The sequence below is a fragment of the Typha latifolia genome, chromosome 3 (genome assembly GCF_019914945.1).
Source record: "Typha latifolia isolate L0001 chromosome 3, TyphaL0001v2, whole genome shotgun sequence".
Taxonomy (NCBI): Eukaryota; Viridiplantae; Streptophyta; class Magnoliopsida; order Poales; family Typhaceae; genus Typha; species Typha latifolia.
Genome location: NC_133088.1, coordinates 4,442,117 through 4,461,113, shown reverse-complemented (window position 1 = coordinate 4,461,113; position 18,997 = coordinate 4,442,117). Strand labels below are relative to the sequence as shown.

The 18,997-nt window shown below is 37.4% G+C and overlaps 5 protein-coding genes across 5 annotated transcripts; 4 read left to right on the top strand and 1 right to left on the bottom strand.

Moving 5' to 3' along the window:
* The first annotated feature begins 453 nt into the window (after positions 1-453).
* On the top strand, positions 454-5,767 carry LOC140783864 (uncharacterized). Its single transcript, XM_073130952.1, has 11 exons — positions 454-728; positions 1,054-1,242; positions 1,655-1,708; positions 2,686-2,796; positions 3,012-3,074; positions 3,170-3,424; positions 4,449-4,595; positions 4,674-4,701; positions 4,798-4,868; positions 5,259-5,318; positions 5,432-5,767. The coding sequence occupies exons 1-11, from the start codon at positions 510-512 to the stop codon at positions 5,498-5,500; spliced, it is 1,266 nt and encodes a 421-aa protein (XP_072987053.1). The 5' UTR covers positions 454-509; the 3' UTR covers positions 5,501-5,767.
* Positions 5,768-8,436: 2,669 nt separating this feature from the next.
* LOC140783535 (auxin-responsive protein SAUR77-like) lies at positions 8,437-8,805 on the top strand. The gene has a single exon (XM_073130441.1). The coding sequence runs from the start codon at positions 8,437-8,439 to the stop codon at positions 8,803-8,805; it is 369 nt and encodes a 122-aa protein (XP_072986542.1).
* A 1,848-nt stretch (positions 8,806-10,653) lies between these two features.
* Positions 10,654-14,752, top strand: LOC140785152 (uncharacterized). The gene is made up of 6 exons (XM_073132910.1): positions 10,654-10,851; positions 11,346-11,498; positions 11,980-12,073; positions 12,286-12,368; positions 12,491-12,644; positions 13,394-14,752. Exons 1-6 carry the CDS (start codon positions 10,690-10,692, stop codon positions 13,627-13,629), a joined length of 882 nt encoding a protein of 293 aa, XP_072989011.1. The 5' UTR covers positions 10,654-10,689; the 3' UTR covers positions 13,630-14,752.
* Positions 14,153-14,600, bottom strand: LOC140783534 (non-specific lipid-transfer protein D, cotyledon-specific isoform-like). Its single transcript, XM_073130440.1, has 2 exons — positions 14,254-14,600; positions 14,153-14,162 (listed from the first exon to the last, which is right to left on the bottom strand). Exons 1-2 carry the CDS (start codon positions 14,598-14,600, stop codon positions 14,153-14,155), a joined length of 357 nt encoding a protein of 118 aa, XP_072986541.1.
* Positions 14,753-15,793: 1,041 nt separating the features above from the next.
* Positions 15,794-18,559, top strand: LOC140785151 (putative pentatricopeptide repeat-containing protein At3g01580). Its single transcript, XM_073132909.1, has one exon. The coding sequence runs from the start codon at positions 16,209-16,211 to the stop codon at positions 18,330-18,332; it is 2,124 nt and encodes a 707-aa protein (XP_072989010.1). The 5' UTR covers positions 15,794-16,208; the 3' UTR covers positions 18,333-18,559.
* Positions 18,560-18,997: the final 438 nt, after the last annotated feature.

The following is an 18,997-nucleotide window of genomic DNA, read 5'->3' as shown; positions in this document are numbered from 1 at the left end:
ACATCCTATGGGGATTCTTCACCCTTCATTAACTTTTTTCATCACAAATTGCGGGAGGGTGTAGTGTTGAATGCCCACATCAATAAGCAATTTGAGCATGGGAAGAAGAATAAGTTTGAAGTTGATCCATTCAGCCACATCTGTAATTGGTTTTTAATTCTCAACTAGTCTTCTATTTCTGTGCAAGGATACCTTCTCTCTATAAATTGCTAAACGAGATGGACTGAAACCTCTCTCTCTCTCTCTCTCTCTCTCTCTCTCTCTCTCTTAAATGAGTAGTAGTTGATGATCTGCTGTTCTACTTGCTGGTGAAACAAAACAGAATCTATTCGCTTTTCTGAAGCACCAGTTTATTATTTAAACCTATTATTCTAAATTAAAAAGGAGTCGAAATTCACGTGCCGATCACGTGACTCATATCTCTCCCCGTACCGTTGTCTATTTGGTCGTGAGGCCTCCAACTCTTACCTCCATTTTTTTGGCGGCTCAGCCATTGCCCCACGGCACAAATGGCGGTAGCTAGGGTTTTGGGCTCGGCTTTCATAGGATTTACCCGGAACCCCTCCTCCGCGTCGTCCTACTCCTGCTCGAGCTCCTCCTCTACTCTCCTCCTCCCGTGGCAATGGCGGCGGCTCTACTCGTCCTCTGGCTCGCGCCTCAGCATGAGCCTCAAGGCCGGAATCGTCGGCCTCCCGAACGTTGGCAAGTCTACTCTCTTCAACGCCGTCGTAAGCTCCCCCATACCACAATAGAAGTCTCAATACTTAGTTTCTACCATTCTTAAAGAGTTGTAAAGAAATCATTCAAAGTTATTGAAGTCTCTTTATAAGGCAATGTATAGCTTTTCGTTGAATTGATTGCTTTGCTGTAATCTGTTCAATTTTTAGACACTGATAGCTATTCCGCAGAAGTGCTTATGTATTTTATGGAAAAGTGAAGAGGAACGAATACTATGATAAATGAGTTTTGTTTGGCATAATTATTATTTTTTCAGGAAAAAAGGGATTTTGACTCCAGGAAGGTGGTTTAATGTCTTCAATTTACGATTTTTAGGTTGAGAATGGGAAAGCCCAAGCGGCCAATTTTCCTTTCTGCACTATAGAACCAAATGTCGGGATTGTTGCTGTTCCAGATTCACGTTTGAATGTGCTTTCTGATCTGAGCAAATCTCAAAGAGTGGTTCCAGCGTCTATAGAGTTTGTTGATATTGCTGGCCTTGTCAAAGGAGCCAGTCAAGGAGAGGTATGATATGTTTCAGGATTCACTGGATATTATATTCTGTCAATTAGGTGACAAGACCATTGAAATTTTGCCTTTTTGGTATTTCTTGTATATTTTTCTGATAGAAAAATAACGGCAGATACCCCCTTAAAAGAGACACAATAGGAAATTGAAATGCTAGCTGCCTAGGTACCATGCTTATGCTCTGCCTAGGACTGCCTAAAGAAAGGCAACATGATTGATCCGTAAACCTGGTAATTCAGGAAATGCCTAAAAGGCAACATGATTGCGTAAGAAATCAATTTTTTTTTTCTCATTCTGTTTAGTCTGTGTTGTTCATCAAAATTTACATAGATGATGAAATGAGTTGTTTTAACACATTTCTGCCTTTTTCTGTTGTATCCCTCTGTTTAACTTAAGGTCTGTCTTACAGGGTTTAGGGAATAAATTTCTTTCCCACATTCGGGAAGTGGATTCCATACTTCAGGTTAGTTTCCTTATGATATGCACTCCGCCATTACCATTGCATTTCTTTTTTGTTGTACTATGCATAATGTTTTAGTTGCATTTAAGTATGTCCTGTCATTCCTTTTTTTGTTCTTATCATGGTGTTGTAAAGAACTTAGTGGGGTAGGTCATACAATGTTTGGGTAAGTGATGTGTTTGCTATGGTTTCAGGCTTTCGGCCTATAGCAATATAACATAATTATGGTGACTTTCTCAACAAAATATCTAGTCTCATGTTTATTCTATTCCTGTTAAGTTTCGTCTTTAACACCTTTCAAAATGACTAAATTTTAATATACCAATTAATTAATTAATTAATTGATAAAAGGAAGTCAAAGCAACTTATCAATGAGGAACAAAATGGTTCAAGTAATATAAGTTGATATCTCATCCTTCTATGGTGGGCTAAGACATTTGCTGGCAGTTAATAAATGATTGCTTGCTATCTAGCTCCTTGCAAAATGATTTAATTACTATGAAATTAAATTGATATCTCATCCTCTTTTGGTAGGATAAGACATTTTTAGGCAGTTTATAAGTGATTGTAAGGCCTGATACTCTGTGTTGCACATGAGCTGTAGCCTGTATTAGGTCCAATTGGCTATTCATGTTTATATCATTTTCAAGTCATTGTCAACCTTAGAGGCTTTTTCATTTATTGTTTGTGCTCAAGCTTCATTTTCATACATTCAAGTTTTATATGTGAAATCAGCTCTTGTTGTAGGTAACTTAACTTAGACTCGGCACTAATCTACATTGAAAAAGGAAGCTACGCTATCTAGCCATTTAGCTTGTTTGGTTCTTCTTACTGAAGGTTGTTTAGTACTATATACTGTCACTTACATGTGCTAATATTGTGCTTCATGCACTTATATCTGGAAAACTAATTACACAAGTATTCTTTGATCGTGATTATGAAGGGTTACATCATCCTTTTGTCTTTTCACTATCGATCAGGTTGTGCGCTGCTTTGAGGACAATGATGTTGTCCATGTGAATGGAAAAGTTGATCCAAAATCAGACATTGATGTCATAAACTTAGAGCTAGTTTTCGCTGATCTTGACCAGGTATGCAACTAAGGTAATTTCTATTCTTTCAGATCTATTGTAGTAATTGTTTGACCCTCAAAATTCTGCATAGTGACCATCTCGGCCACTGTGCAGTTTTGATAATATTAGTCGTGTCACAGCTGTATAAGTTTAGTTTTGGTAGTAATAGCCATGAATCACAATTGAATATGTTTATGTGATGACTAGCTTGTATTTTTTTAATAAAAATGCAGATAGAGAAAAGGATAGAGAAACTTAAAAAAGGCAAAGCAAAGGACTCCCAGTCAAAAATGAAGGTGATCCACAGAAATATGAAAATGCTATGCAACTTCTTGCATTTGTTGACTTAATCTTTAGAATGGTTGTTCTCTTATTTGTATCACAATTTCAGGAGGAAGCTGAGAGGTCAGGACTGGAAAAAATTCAGAAGGCACTGGTTGATGGAAAACCTGCACGATCTGTTCCTTTGACTGATCTTGAGAAAGATTCAATACGGCATCTCTGTTTACTCACCATGAAACCTGTCATATATGTGGCTAATGTGGCTGAATCTGATCTAGCAGAACCTAATGCAAATTCCCATGTCAGGGAAGTGGAAACACTTGCTGCGGAATTGCAATCAGGCCTTGTGGCGATATCAGCACAGGTTTACTACTTTCTTCAGCTGTTTGGTTCTGAATGATATAAATTAGATCTTTGTTGCCTGAGATTGCATATGTAGTAGGATTTATCTTGCTCTATTAGCTCTCTTGCAAATCATTGCGAAAGTGTTAAAATGATTTTGAGGTTGTACAGAACATTTTGGTCAGATTTCTCCGAAAAGCCAATCCAGTGGCTCATATACGGCTAGGATCGGCATTGAAACAAGATTGGCTGAAAGCGGGAACCTTACTTGCAAGCACATGCTTTCATTACACAAGCTTATATGAGAGGAAAAGGGACGGAAAGTGAGTCTGAGGGGAGAGGGAGAGAGTGAAAGAGGAGAGGGAGATGGTGAGAGAGGAGAGACAAGGGGGTTTTGGAGAATTGTAGAACTCTCTAGATAAATATGGAAATCGCATTGACTAAAGAGTTTAATGAGAGTAGAGAGGAGAATAGGCTACAGAGTTGTAATACTCTAGGGATTTTTTTTATCTTTTTCCAGTTTCTAGACTTCTTTTTTCCTTTTTTGAGAAAGATGGGAAATCCCATTTTCTGTTATCAATTTTTAATTTTAGAAAATTTCTGCATTATACATATATAATTTTTAGAATTTTATGTAATTAAAAATTAATCCAATACGAAGTGGCTTCTACAATTGATCTTGCTGATCCATATTATTTTTCAAGCGACCAATCTCGATGTAGATTTCTAGAACCTTGCTTGTAAGCCTGATATTGCTGACGGAGAAAAGGGTGTGGTTATAATTCATTAAACCTGTGGAAAAGAACTCCATAATGGTTGCATAATCTCTAAGGTTATTTTGCTGTACAATAGTTTTGTAGAAAGCTTTCCTTGCACAAATGTTACTACTTGAATACTTGTAATTCTACCATTTCTTTAAACTAAACTAGTTGTTCACCTAGCAGCTTCACAAAATCATAATGTGATTTGTATGATAAATGCATATTACTTCAACTGCTTTATTATGAAATTCTTCACATGCATGACATGCATAGATTCTATATCAGGTTGAAGCAGAGCTTACTGAGCTCACATTAGAGGAGAGAATTGAATACTTGAAGTCTCTTGGTGTCAGTGAAAGTGGACTAGGCAATCTGATAAGAGCAACATACAACCTATTGGGCCTCAGGACTTACTTCACATCAGGAGAAAAGGTGAAGCTTTTGAACAAACATTTACATTTGATATGATATCCTTTATTTGACTGATTGTTTGATCTCTTTCCCGTCCAGGAAACAAAGGCTTGGACAATTCTTGCTGGTTAGTTGCATTTCCCTATAGATTATTTGTTGCTAGTACTTATTAGTTATTGCTGTTATTTTGGTTGCTTACAATACTGAAATTCTCCATTTATAGGCATGACAGCACCTCAAGCTGCAGGAGTTATTCACTCTGACTTTGAGAAAGGCTTCATTCGAGCAGAGACTGTAAGCATAACTTTGTATCTCTTAGCCTTTTGTTTCTTCTCTTAGATACTATGCTAATAGGACTTACAAAAGCAGTAGCACATGAGAATATGTGCCTAGGTCCAAATGTGCTGCCAATAAGTGATGCTTAAGCCCCATTTTGCAGAACATTGTGTCCAAATGCACTAACTTTTAAATTTCAAAACATATTATTCTTTTAAAAAAGAAGAGAACTGTTTGTGAATTACTTCTTTCTTGGAAAACAGAAGTTTTGCTATTAGGAAGTTGAATATGCAGACATGATTTCTCAATATGACCATTATTAATCCTCTGACCTGTAAATTTATCCTGTGCATTTTTCTTTTATGTTCTTTTCTGATGTGTACTAAATAGATGCCAATAATCTGGCAGATATCTTATGGAGATTTTGTTGCAGCTGGTTCTCTAGCAGCAGCAAGGGAAAAGGGGCTGGTAAGTCTTCTTCTGCACCCAGTACATTGCAATTAAATTTAGTTATGGATGGAACTATTGCTAAGGTAAAATAACCTCATTTTTTTATCTTGTATTGTTAAATGTTAATGCAGTTGAGATCAGAGGGAAAAGATTATGTTGTACAGGAAGGGGATGTCATGCTTTTCCGTTTTAATGTCTGATAACACCTTCAGTAAGTTACTTATCATTCTTTGGACAAACTTGTGTGAATTTCACACAGTTGCCAATCTAATGCAAAAACCATACGAGGACTCATCGTGAGCATGTGTGACAACGGAAGGGGAATGCAATTTTGCAATTATTTGTTAAGATGTATATCTACATATTTCAGAAAGAACCATAGTTTCTGAAATAAATGTGAAATAGTCTCTATTTATGGTGTTGGTGAAATTTATAAGAATGTGGTTAGAGGATTGTTCTGGATGCAACTTTTCCATAGTGTTCCTATCTTGTTGTTCTGGATGCTATTTATTGTGCACCATGTGCTACTTATACTGATCCACTTTCTTCAGTACAGTTGCTTACTTTTATTGATGCTTACAGATCCACAAAAAGCCCCTGTCATTTTTTATTGAACTTTGGCTTTGTATATAGATGAGTAATTGCTTCTTGTTTAGCTTTCATTGGTAATTGGCAAATTAGTTGTCGTAATGATTGAGATTTCCCTAAATAGTTTGTAGCATTTCATACTGAGTTTCTTGACCATGTACTAGGTCTCTATTGCTTGCTACCAGATACTGAATTCAGATATTTCAACATTTAAGCGCCAATTTCGGACATCAAATGCTAGCAGTTACAGGGCCTCAGTTACTTGTGGAAAACGGATCAATATTATTATAATTATTCTAATATTTTATACTAGCATAAAAGAGTTTATATCAGAATATGTTATTTTAGTGTTTAATTATATGCTAGTATCGTGTGCAATAACTAGATTTGATTTTATAATGAATGGATGAGAAGAAGAGAGGGAAGAGGAAAGAGAGAAATATAGATTGAAATGATAGTTGATTAAAGTGATCTGTTTTAGTGATAGTAATACTAGTAAATATAAAAATATTAGATGAAAGTAGATACTATTAGTATAGATCTGAGGAGTTATTTAATTGCTATACTAGTATAAAAAAAATTATATTAAAATAAGCTTATTTTTATTCACTTTTATAATGATCAACTTATTCCAAGGTACTTATGTTTGACCAGATTTGCTCCTCCTTGTCATTCAAGGTCAACAACAAGGGCATGTGAGATGTATAAATGTGATGTTTCTATTTCAGTAACAGAAAATTTATGCAAATCAATTCATCATCAAAACTACTTCAAATACTCCTTTAATTGGCGATCTATCTTAAACTGGATACCAACACAAATGTTGAAGAAAGACCATGAAAAGCATATAGCTAGTAGACTACACTGATCGTTTCTACTCAGCTTGAATGATTGGATTTAATGTCTTCCTACTTTACCCGAGAAGAAACATCATTCAAGCCACGATATCCATATTAACGAATCATCACTTCCTACTTAGCTGGTGATGGTGAGGTTTTAAAGTTAAATACGTTTTACTCTTCTGTATTTATGTCTAAAATTATTTGAATTTTTATACTTAAAAAGTCATAAGTCAGTCCATCTACTTACGACTAAACGGATAACAGAGCATGTGCAAAAAATTTTAAAATTTAAATATTGTGTTGAATTCCCTCTATTTTTTATTTTTTATGGATAAATATATTCTTGCCTCTTATATAAGTATTTCTTTCTCTTTAAAAAATATTCATATTTTTTTTCTTACTTTCTAGATTATGTTTTTAATATATTAAGTCTTATTAAATATAGTTTTTTTAGATATATCATATCTAAAAACAAGACAAATATGAGGTTTAAAAAATTCAGATAAAAAACTTATCAATTTTGCCTAATAAACACAACGCGGATATTTTGGTCGTTCCATTAATTTTGACTGAAAAACTGACGGTTTCAATTAGTTGTACATACATAAACTTATTTAAAAAATAAAATAAAATAAAATAATTTTGAGCATAAATACTGACGTGGTAAAATATATTTAGCCCAAAAGATTTTAACGAGCACTTGCAGCCCCAGGTTAGAACGATGGTCCATTTATAGGTTTAAGCTCACTACTGTGATTAATAAGTAGCACTTTATCGAGGCCATGTGCGTTGCTGTAGCTACGCACACCCCGAAGGTGGGAGTTGAGTTTGACCCGTCAACCCCCAACCCCAATAAGGCAACCATTATAGTGGGGTCCATTTTTTGGCCCCCAATATTACGCCTTTATAAGTTATTTAACGTTCCCAATAACGTGGTCATGGACCATTATACCTTTGTGGCGGTGTGCCATTTAACTGCTTGTCTTGGGCTTAAACTTTGGCCCGGCCCAATTCACTCTTCATCAAGGCCCAAAAGATCACCTAATTCATTCAATTAGGCTCCACTTAGTTGACCCTGATCTCAAAAAAGAGACAGTCACGGCCATGCATGTTCTATTTAGTCTAAGCTATTATTAGAATATACATTGACTTTCTGAAAAGAGTGTGAATTAAAACATAAAAAACTATTAAAACGTAAATTTAAGGATGATAAAAATTGCAAGAGTCCCAAGTTTAAAATTACCTGCGACACACTGTCCGCTTGTCAATAACTGGAACCTGAGTGAAGCCAATTCGACAACCTCTTCATACGCGTATTTGAGTCGGCTTTTTCTGGAGGTGTGCATGGATGCTGGAGACCCGACATGTGGCTTTGACTCCTCCAAAGCTCAAATCGGAGCTTAATATTAATCTAATGAGATCATTCGTAGATGTTGTTGGTCCACGTGGGCCTAACATTAATGATGGGCTTAGGACCCATATGGGTTAGATTTGTTAGGTTGCAGTGATCGATATCACCACTCTCTCGTTACTTCCATATAACGACCTCACACCTACCCTTTTGCCAAAGTTCATAAGATGAGACCCCAGGAGAGTGTATATTAAGTTATATGCTTATGTCTTTTGTAACCTTCAAGCCCCCCCTCTCTATCTCTCTCTACCTCTCTCTCTCTCTCTCTCCTCTCAACTCTTGAAAGCTATCTAAAATGAAGAGGATTAAAATGATATTAAAGAAGTTACGGAATTCTTCGTCCTACTGCAGCATGAGTTCGAAGTCCACTACAGCAGATGACACCTGCGACGCAGCTGCGAAGAGCGGCGATGGCGACGGAGAAGAGGCGGTGGTGTTCGTCGGTAGCTCGCGGCGGCGATACATGATAAACTCGAAGCACTTGAATCATCCCGTGATGACTGCACTCATCGACCGGTCGGAGCTGAACTCCGGCGACAAGATCTCGGTGAGGTGCGAGGTCGTGCTGTTTGATCATCTACTGTGGATGCTGGATAATGCAGACCCTAAGGTTGATGCAGATGATGGTACGTTGCAAGAGCTAGCAGAATTGTACGTGTACTAGCTAATTAGTTATATATACGTATAACGTTTCGTTGGCTACTCCAAATGTAATAAAACCTACTCGAGTTTAGCTTCTATCTTGTCAATTCCTTTTTGTTCTATTTGCTTGTTCTAATTCCTTTAATTTGATGTTCTTGTTTTCTTCTTCTTTTGTTTTAATGGCAAACCGAGAGGAAGAAGAGGAGGGACATGCAACTTTACAAAGGAGTGAGACATCCCAACAAACCTTCCAACCTAGATAACTGTCAGTTAGCAGTATATAATTATGTTGTATTGGGAATTAGTCTTTTGTACCATAAGGTGCATCTTTGTTTTTATTATTATTATTTTTTAACTTGGATGAAATATATACAAGTTCATGAATTGCAATTGAATATTACTTGACCTTACCTGATAAACTAAGTGGATTATTTCTTGAGAGATAAAGTTGAATCTATCTCTCGAAATTTTTTCTTAATTTCCTACGTGCTACCTTTTACTTTGATCAACTAATTTCTTGGAGAGAATATGTAAAATTTGATAACTTGTTTTAATTTTAAAGCAGGATGACATATATTTACATCTCAACAAAGCCTAAAAACTTTTTTTTATATAGATTATGAGCAGATAGGCTAATTATTGGCTAAACAAAAAGACCACATTTTTTAATATATATGTTAGACGACTAGGCTAACCATCCTAAAAATCATAGTACAACAAATTAAAATCATACACATATAATATTTTGATTAAAAAAACCGACTGGGTAATCAATCTCAAATGTCCACATGAGGGCCTAGAGGCTCCTGTTAGGGGTGTAAAAGCTCAGGCTGACTGGACTAAGTCGAGCTTGAACCTAAAATTGAATAATTTTTCAAGCCGAACTCAAGTCGAGTCAGACCGAATTGAGCCTAATCCTAAAATTGAGCTATGGTTAATCCGAGCCTATCTTTACATCAAAGACCTAATGGTTATAGATATACTTATATATAATATTAATATAAAAAAAATTGAACCAAACTGATCGAGCCGAGCATAAGCAAGCTCACTTAGGCTCACACTGAGCTCAAAATTTAATTAGGTTTAGATCAATCCAAGCTAAGCTGAGTTAACCCTGAGCTGAGCCCGACCAACTCGTTTATTTTGACACGCCTAGCTCTTATCATATGAAGGTTCCTATGTTCGAATCGACATCAATATTAAGTGGGAAACCATCATATTTTTACTTATTTCTTCTTTGCAAATTAAAGTCCATGGAGGATCAAGCCAATGACTTCTATTATTGGCTGATAAGACATAATTTTTGAGCTACAATGATGACCTAACAAAACCTTAATCTTGGCCAGGCCCAAGGGCCCAATTATACTTTTTGGGCTAGATTATCCTTTTGTCATCTTAATGGGCCAAGCTAAAATTTCCAACCTGATTTTAGAATAACTTTTTTAATTAGCTAATAGTATAGCTGCTGATATGCAAAACAACTCAAATTGAAAGGATGTTTTTAACATAATTACCATTAAATATAATTACCATTATATTTATAAAATATAAATTGTAAGACCTGTTCAGAAAATACCATTACGGCTGGTTCTACTTGTAAAACATTCATGACAAATGACTATTAAACTTAACATATATATCTAATGAAAAAGTAATATTCTTGCTAACAATTAATGATTTCATATTAATCTAAACTATAGGGGTTAAAGTAATATAAATAAAAGTTTAGGGTTTATTTGATTTTAGACATAACCCCACGGATAATTTAAAATTTACCGTATAATATTTTAGGAATATAACGGCAATTTTTTTATATTTGAAAAGTTTATAGGGGGCGTTATGTAAAAAAATCCAAAAAGGAAATGACCATTTATGGGTACGAACGAGAAATCTCCCCTTACGAGCGATGCAAATAACTATGCTGAGACTTGTGGTCTCGCCATTGCCCACGACGGCGATGAGATCGTCTCTAACGAAGGCCTTCTTCTCTGCTTCCGCTGCTGCAAAGAAATGGGAAGGAGGGGTTTCCATGGTGCAGGGCGCCTCTCGAGGAATCGGCCTCGAATTCGTGCGTTCAATTATCATCTCATTTCCACTTCAATTCATGAGTTTTTATCATCTTTTTTTCTTTCCTTTTATAGTTTTTAACCTCAATTTCGCTCTAAAATTGCCTTCATAGCTCTGGATTCTGAGTTATTTTCTTGTCAAGGATATGTTACTTCCGATGGAATTGGCTTAGCTAATCGAATTAAGCGTAGTAGTTGAAGTAGTTCTTCGTATGTCACTACCTACATTTTGACATATTTGCAAGACATTACCTTTGATTCATTTATAAATATTGTGAGAATATTCTTTAAAAGTTTAAATGTCAAATTGAGGTCAGTTGGAATGAGGTTAAAGTTAGGTTGTGATTTGTAGAAAACCTTACTTTATTTTCTTTGAATATGTTCCTTGAATTGAATGTATTAAATATGTGTAAAGTGAACTCTTTTTTATGTCAATGAAGAGATTAGATAATGTTTGGGCACATTAACCAAATATTTTGTGCATGAATCATGACAGGTGAGGCAACTGCTGAAGAGGAGTGAAGAAGGGCATGTTATTGCCACTTGTCGAAATCCAGATAAGGCGAAGGACCTTCTTGAATTGAAGAATAACTATGTCGAACGCCTTAACATATTGCCATTGGATGTGACAGAGGAAGGCACCATAGAGGTACACCAAGCCTCCTCTAGAGGCATGTTTCATATGTTGCCTTCTGAAATTTCGAAATCTAACCACTTGTAACTAAGAGCTAGAAACTACTTAATCTTTGCAAATAGATGAAAAGTTATAGTAACTCAGAAAGAAGTGTAAAAGTAGATTTCATTAGTAAAATGTTACATTTTTCCACTTCCTCTCTCGTGCAAATCAATTGGCTAAAAGAGAATTTAGAAACATATATCTTATCAGAATGCGACATCCTTCTGCATCAATGAAATTCTTCTTCCGAAAGATATGTATCAGGCTTTACATCTGATTCTTGATTTTAGATATATATACATAATACTTGCAATAATAAGAAGTTCAGTACTTCTCTGGCTTTTTCACAGTCCATGAATCATCTTTCAGTTTATTCTACTTGTTCTCGTAATTTTTCCTTTATACCACATCAATGATCTGTACTCTTTTATTTAAATGTGTTGTGTCACAACAGGCGGCAGCAACCTCCATAAGGGAGATCTATGGATCTCTTAACCTGCTGATCAATACTTCCGGGATTCTTTCAATACCTGATTTATTACAACCTGGTTTGCATTTCTAAGACAACTTTAAACTGAGGCTGACTAATATTGTACCAGACTTTCCTTGGAAATTCTAGTTCATTAGCTGTGTATTTTCATCACCATGTTCTATCAAACTGCTTTAATGTGACTATGTGAATATGATGTTATTTCTTCATGGAATTAAGTCCTCTATCTTTTTGTTCAGAAATACTGTATGATTTCTACTTTTTGTGCAGAAACAACATTAAACAAAGTTCAGAAGTCATCCTTGCTGCTAACATATGAAGTTAATGCCATTGGACCCATCTTAGTAATCAAGGTAATTAATTGTGGATGCCACTTCTAATTTGCTTCATCAGCTGGAGTGTGCTCAGATGCTCACACCTATTTTCATTTACATCCTTGGATCATTGGACTGACTGTGAAAGAAACTTTTAACAGCATATGTGGCCATTTTTAAAGATGGGAGGAGCCTCTGGAACAGAAAGAGAAGTTGCTGTGGTTGCAAATTTAAGCGCTAGAGTGGGTTCTATTGGAGATAATAGTTTGGGGGGATGGCATTCATATAGAGCTTCCAAAGCAGCACTAAATCAATGTATATAATTTAACTAGCTTTCAACCTTATTTCATGTACTTAATGTGGATATATCACAATTTTAATTCAGGTAAATTTGGCTGCTTGCAACTAATGTTGATGTTGACCTGCTCCTTCTTAATCATAATTGCATTAGTTTAGTTCGTGAATTATTGTGTTGCTTTTCATGTCATGCTTTCCTCTGTGCTATTCATTGTTCTAGGAGTTCTGGTATCAGGCTAAGAGTGCATCAAGACTGTAGAACCATACTGCCTCTGTGCGATTGTAGAAGTCGTACTGGAGAATAAGGATTCATGAAGTGAGAAGTAGGATTAGTAAGAGAATGCTTAATGCTTAAGATTATCACTTAGATAGTTAGTTACTCTTTCTGGTGGTCTGTGGATCTGAGTCCACCATCTAAACTCAGTTTACCAAAACGGCAACCGCATTTCCTAAATGAGTTGCTGCAATAATATATATCCTTGCGTCAAATACAGTACTCATAACAATAATTCTATGAACAAATCTTTGTTTGGAAAAACCAGGAATATAGGTCATATTCTTTCATTTCTAAGCAAAATACACATGTTAGGCATCAATCCAATTTGATAATTTGTTAAGCATCAAACCAATTTGATCATATTGATTGAATGTATCAATTTGATGTGGTATATATAAGCTAGTATGGGCATTTGAATTTCTCTGCTGAATTAAACTCATTTTTCATCATCTTGCTAATCCACTCTAAAAGCTTTCTCTTATATGTGCAGTGACAAAGACCATTTCTGTGGAGTTTGCTCGGAAAAAGGATCCAATTTCTTGTGTCCTACTGCATCCAGGAACTGTGGCTACCGACCTTTCTCGACCATTCCAGAGAAACGTACCAGAGGGAAAGCTCTTCACCAGAGAGTTTTCAGTACAAAAGCTCCTGAACATCATTGACAACATTAAGAAGGGTGACAACGGAAAGTTCTTTGCCTGGGATGGGCAGCAAATTCCATGGTGATTGATGCTTCCATGCCATGATCAGTAACACAAGTTTATTTTGAGGCTTTTAGGTTCTGTTAATTCATGCTTTCTTCCCTCATTTATTTATTTAAATAGATTCTTTCCACCCATAATTGCTACTGTATTTTTTGTTGAAATAATGTACTCCAATTACCACTTGCACACAAAATATTGAGGTAGTTAATTTTTGTACTAAACATAAAAGAATTATGCGGTCTGTTATACAATTTCCTTTGAATTTATTTCTTCAGAAGAAGCCCGTTCTTATTCTTATTTGATTGTTTTTATGGCATATCACATTTATTCCAAAAGGCTTATTTGTTGCTACTTAATGGGAATTAATACCGACATGACCTGAAAATTTTAGCAAAATGGATGGGTTTATTCTATTCAAGTCTGAAGACCACCAGGGATCACATCAGTGAATAACTACAACAGCTGAACACTCCCAACTGAAAGTGTTTCATCCCTTATTCTCCTATAGCAGCACTGCTACTTCCATCACATTGTTCCTCCTTCCTTTAGTTGATCCTGCAAGCAGCAAAGGAAAAACAAACACAGTCAGGCAAGTACCATGCATTGCACTTATATGTATGTCTCTTCCTTAATCTATGCTACTCACTTGTTGCAGTTGGTGTTAAGGGAAACAGGGAATCCAATCTTTATTCCACAGAAGGCAGGGATTTGGCTCAGGAGCCTATCTTGCACACCTGGGAAGGCCTTCACCCCACTCTCCAAGCATTGGCATATCGCCCTACGGTCGACGACCGTCACTGCCCCATGCGCCAGCTGCTGCAGCCCACTGCAGCATCCAGGTGCTGGTTTTGGTTGCTTGCCTGTCACGAAGGCAACACAAGGTATGGCCTTCATTGCCACAACGCTGCAGCTCACTGCAGCGTGGGAACTCTGAAGGAAGAGCATAGAGGAGAGGAGGAACAAGAAGAAGGAGGTGGAGGTAGCAGTGTTCATAGTGGCTGCAGTCTTTTTTGTTATTGTGGTCTTAGAGATTATTTTGCTGTGTAGGAGATGGTTGGATAGATTGGCTTTATATAGAGGTGGATTGGTGCTTTGAGGTTCGGGGAATTCGTGTTTCCCAATGCAAGTTGTGATTGGGGTCCCAATCCCTCTTATGCTTTTTGCAGAATGAATTCTTCTCTAGTACATTGGAAGGATCAATTGATCAACAACAGTGGTAGAATTTGGTATGGATCTTCTCCAGCTCCGAGAAGAATGGAATGATCCAAACTGAAGGATCCGATTGGTAACCTTCTATGTGGCAGCCATAACGGTGAGCACCCATAACCATGCCTTGTGGTGTGAAAAATATTACCCCTATCTAGGTCCCAAATTTAAATACTACAGCAGAAAGTTTACACTTACATATGTACAGGAGGCATATGATTTTGGTGAGGATGGCAAGAGGCCTGTTAGGCCTTATAATTAGGTTGTATGATCGTTTGATCTAGCTCACATTTGCTAGAAAAGGAGGTGGATTTCAGGGTTTTAATACTTTTGTTTATTGATATAGAAAGAGTATCTTTTCTTTTCCTTGCGAGTTAGGCACTCAGGCTTTAGCTCTGCTAGGGTTTGGCCGTAGGTCCTCTCCTCACCTAGACCTTTTCCCCTCCTCTCTCCTAGCCTTAGGGTAGAGGAAAGGAGAGACCTTCTCCTTTCTCGGCTTTTCTCCTCCACGCATCCCACCTTCCTCCTAACCTCCTTCTCCATCCATCCGATGGCCTCCTCTCGTTTCTCCCTTTGTCTCGCCTGCTCTTGTCATCTTCGACCCTTGGTCTTCTTTTTCCAACCTTTCAAGTTCTTCACTAGTTTTGTCTTCCTCACCACCTCTATTAGTTGCTTGCCTGGCCAACAACCTCCTCTTGTTCGCCACCTTTAACACCTAGTGCACCGATCCCCTCCCCTCCCTTGCCTAAACTTATTTTTTTTTAAATTATTTTTTTTACTTAACCGTTAAATATTTTATTTATCTAAAAATAAAAATGTTAATAATATTACTGTTTTTTTCTAAGTAAAAACTTAGGAATTTGGTAAGGGATATATAAAATATTATCAAAAGTATCTTAATAAAAAAGCCTAAGAGATCAATGGTTTACTTAAAAAAATATTGATATTATTAGCTTTTTATTTTTAGATAAGTAAAACACTTAACAATTAAATATTTTAATTAGGAATACAGTAAAATAAATAAATTTAAAAATAAATCTAGTTTAGTGAGCAACTCTATATTCACTAACCACAAAGTCTCTTTATCTTCTTTTCACTTTATCAACGGAAGCAAATTAGACTGCCAACTGGTCGGCTAACTTGGGGCATGAGCAGAAATATTTCTTTTTTGTTTGGATTGACTTTATTCGCACAATTTTAGTAGATATTCTGTATAATTGGGTATCTGTCTGAATATCTAATCATAATGTATTCTAAAGCCTTTTCTATGGTAGCATAAGATGGGAGATTAAGGCATAAGATGAGGAGAGGACCTACGGCCATGGTATATGAGGAGAGTAAGGCTTGCATGAGCAACTGAGAGACATCTATATACTATTCCAGGCTTCCAGCTATATGAGAAGCCGTCCATTACTATCCAGACTCCTAGAATCCTGCACGGATACCTTATCCACATCTCAGCTCCACTCCCTCCTCCTCCGGACCGGTCTTCTCAACGCCCCTGACTGCTTCTTCGCCACCCGCCTCACTAACTCTTACGCACGCGTCTCTTCGTACTACATTGCTCACAAGCTATTCGACGAAATTCCTCACCCAAACACCTTCCTCTGGAACGCCATTCTCCGCGCTTCCTCTCGCGCCCACCGATGGCTGGAGTGTCTCCATCTCTTCCGCCGCATGACCAATTTCCCGTCTTCTTATTTCATGCCCGATGCGTTCACTTTGCCCATCGCTCTCAAGTCTTGCGCCAATCTCACCGCTCTTGGCCTTGGCAAGGCAATCCACAGCATCGTTGTGAAGACCCGACTCGGCGATTCCGATATGTTTGTCGGTGCTGCTCTTGTCGAGATGTACTCCAGATGCGGTGATATGGGTAGTGCTGTGGAGGTGTTTGATGGTTTTCATGAACCAGATGTCGTTCTCCAGACATCGGTAGTTTCTGGGTACCAGCAGAATGGCAATGCTGAAGAGGCTTTGTCATTCTTTTCCCGTATGGTGGTCGGAAAGAGCATGAATTTGGATCCAGTGACGATTGTTAGTGTAGTGTCAGCTCTTGTACAGTTGGGGGATCTTTCTTCTGGGAGGTCCTGTCATGGGATCGTTGTTAAGATGGGCTTAGACTATGATTTATCCCTGGTGAATGCTGTTCTAAACTTGTATGTGAAATTAGGTGAGGTTGGAAGAGCAAAGAGGTTGTTTGATATGATGCCAGAGAGAGATATCATCACATGGAGCTGCATGATTGCATGTCATGCACAAAATGGGAATCCTATTGAAGCTTTGAATGTCTATAGGAGGATGGTTGAGATGGGAATGAAGCCCAATATGATTACAATAGTTAGTGTCCTTCAGGCATGTGCACTAGCTCTTGATCTGGAGGAAGGTAGAAGGGTGCATGAGATTGCTATTGGAAAAGGTTTTGAATTGGAGATGGCAGTTTCGACTGCTCTGATTGATATGTACATGAAGTGTTCCTGTTGCAATGAGGCAATGGATATCTTTTACCAAATGCCAAAGAAGGATGCAGTTGCATGGGCTGCAGTCATTGGTGGTCTTGCTCAAAATGGTCTTGCCAATGAGGCACTGAGAGTGTTCCGAAGCATGCTGTTGGATGGATTGGGTCCTGATGCAGTGACAATGGTGAAGGTTCTTGCAGCAAGTTCACAATTGGGTATCCTTAGCGAAGCTCTTTGTCTCCATGGTTATTTGGTTAACGGTGGTTTCACCAACAAGGTATTTGTGGCAGCTGCACTTGTGGACTTGTATTCTAAGTGTGGCAGCTTGTACCACGCTGTGACAGTGTTTGAAAGCATTATTGAGAAGGATGTCGTGCTATGGAGTTCAATGGTTGCAGGATATGGAATTCATGGCCTCGGGGACAAAGCTATCGCAACTTTTGAGCGCATGAATCAATCATCAATCATGCCCAATAATGTAACATTTGTATCTATCTTGTCTGCCTGCAGCCATGCTGGTTTGGTCCATGAAGCGAGGAGGATTTTTGAAAGCATGAGACTTGTTTATGGGATTACACCTAATTCAGAGCATTGTGGTATCATGGTTGATCTCCTAGGCCGAGCTGGAGAACTGCAGGAGGCTATGAGGATTATCAAGGGTATGGCTAGTCCAGTTAGTCCACATATATGGTGTGCTTTGCTTGCTGGCTGCAGGAAACACCACAACACTGAGATGAGTGAGTTAGTGGCGAGCAATTTGCTCAAGATAGAGCCTGACCATGCTGGGTATTATAATCTTCTATCTAATATTTATGCATTTGATGAGAAATGGGAAAATGTGAATGAGGTTAGGACAGTGATGAAGGAGAGAGGTTTAAGGAAAGCACCGGGTTACAGCGCAATCGAGGTTGATAATGAAGTACACACTTTCCTGGCAGCGGAGAGAACGCATTATGAATGGGAGAGAATTTGTGAGCTGTTGATGGAATTGACATTGAAGATGAAAGAGGAAGGTCATGCTTGCGGTGCATATATTGGTTTGCATAATGGAGATTTGTCTTAGGCTTGGATATAAGGCCTCATGAAAGCAACAAAATCACTAGTGCTAAAACATTTTGTATTGAGGTTGTAGATAACAAATCTTTATGGCAAATTTTGATAGAACATGTCATCGTTGATTTTTCTTTTTTCTTTGAAGTAAAATATGTCTGTCATTGTTCTAATTTAAGTGGATGTTAATCCTAAGCAGGTGTTCTATCCTACATAAATATATTTTCATTTTTCATGTCACCTCAAGTATAATAATTATCTCACTCTACCGAATTATAACCAAACATCATAAATAACTTATAGTGATATAAACTTTCTTATGCGAGTTTAAAAAATGAGCATAGTCTTCAAGTTGAAGCCCAAAAGTACTCTAAAATATTTTGATACTAAATGATGTTGAATGGCCCCTAAACAGCATGCCTCAAGCTCAAACTCTAAGAATTATATGAAAAGAAAAAAGAGATTGCTTGACTCATAGTATTTGACCTTGTAAAGGTAACCAAAACAAAGAGCCAAAACAAAGAGCCACCCACCCAGCCCATGGCTTGACTCACTCACAGTCACTCACAGTATTTGATTGTATTTGTCTCAGCTCAAAGTTTGCCGAAAGCCCAATACATGGTGTAGTCCCACTTTACGTACTCTTAACCCATTAGCAGCCCACAGTTTCATACTAAA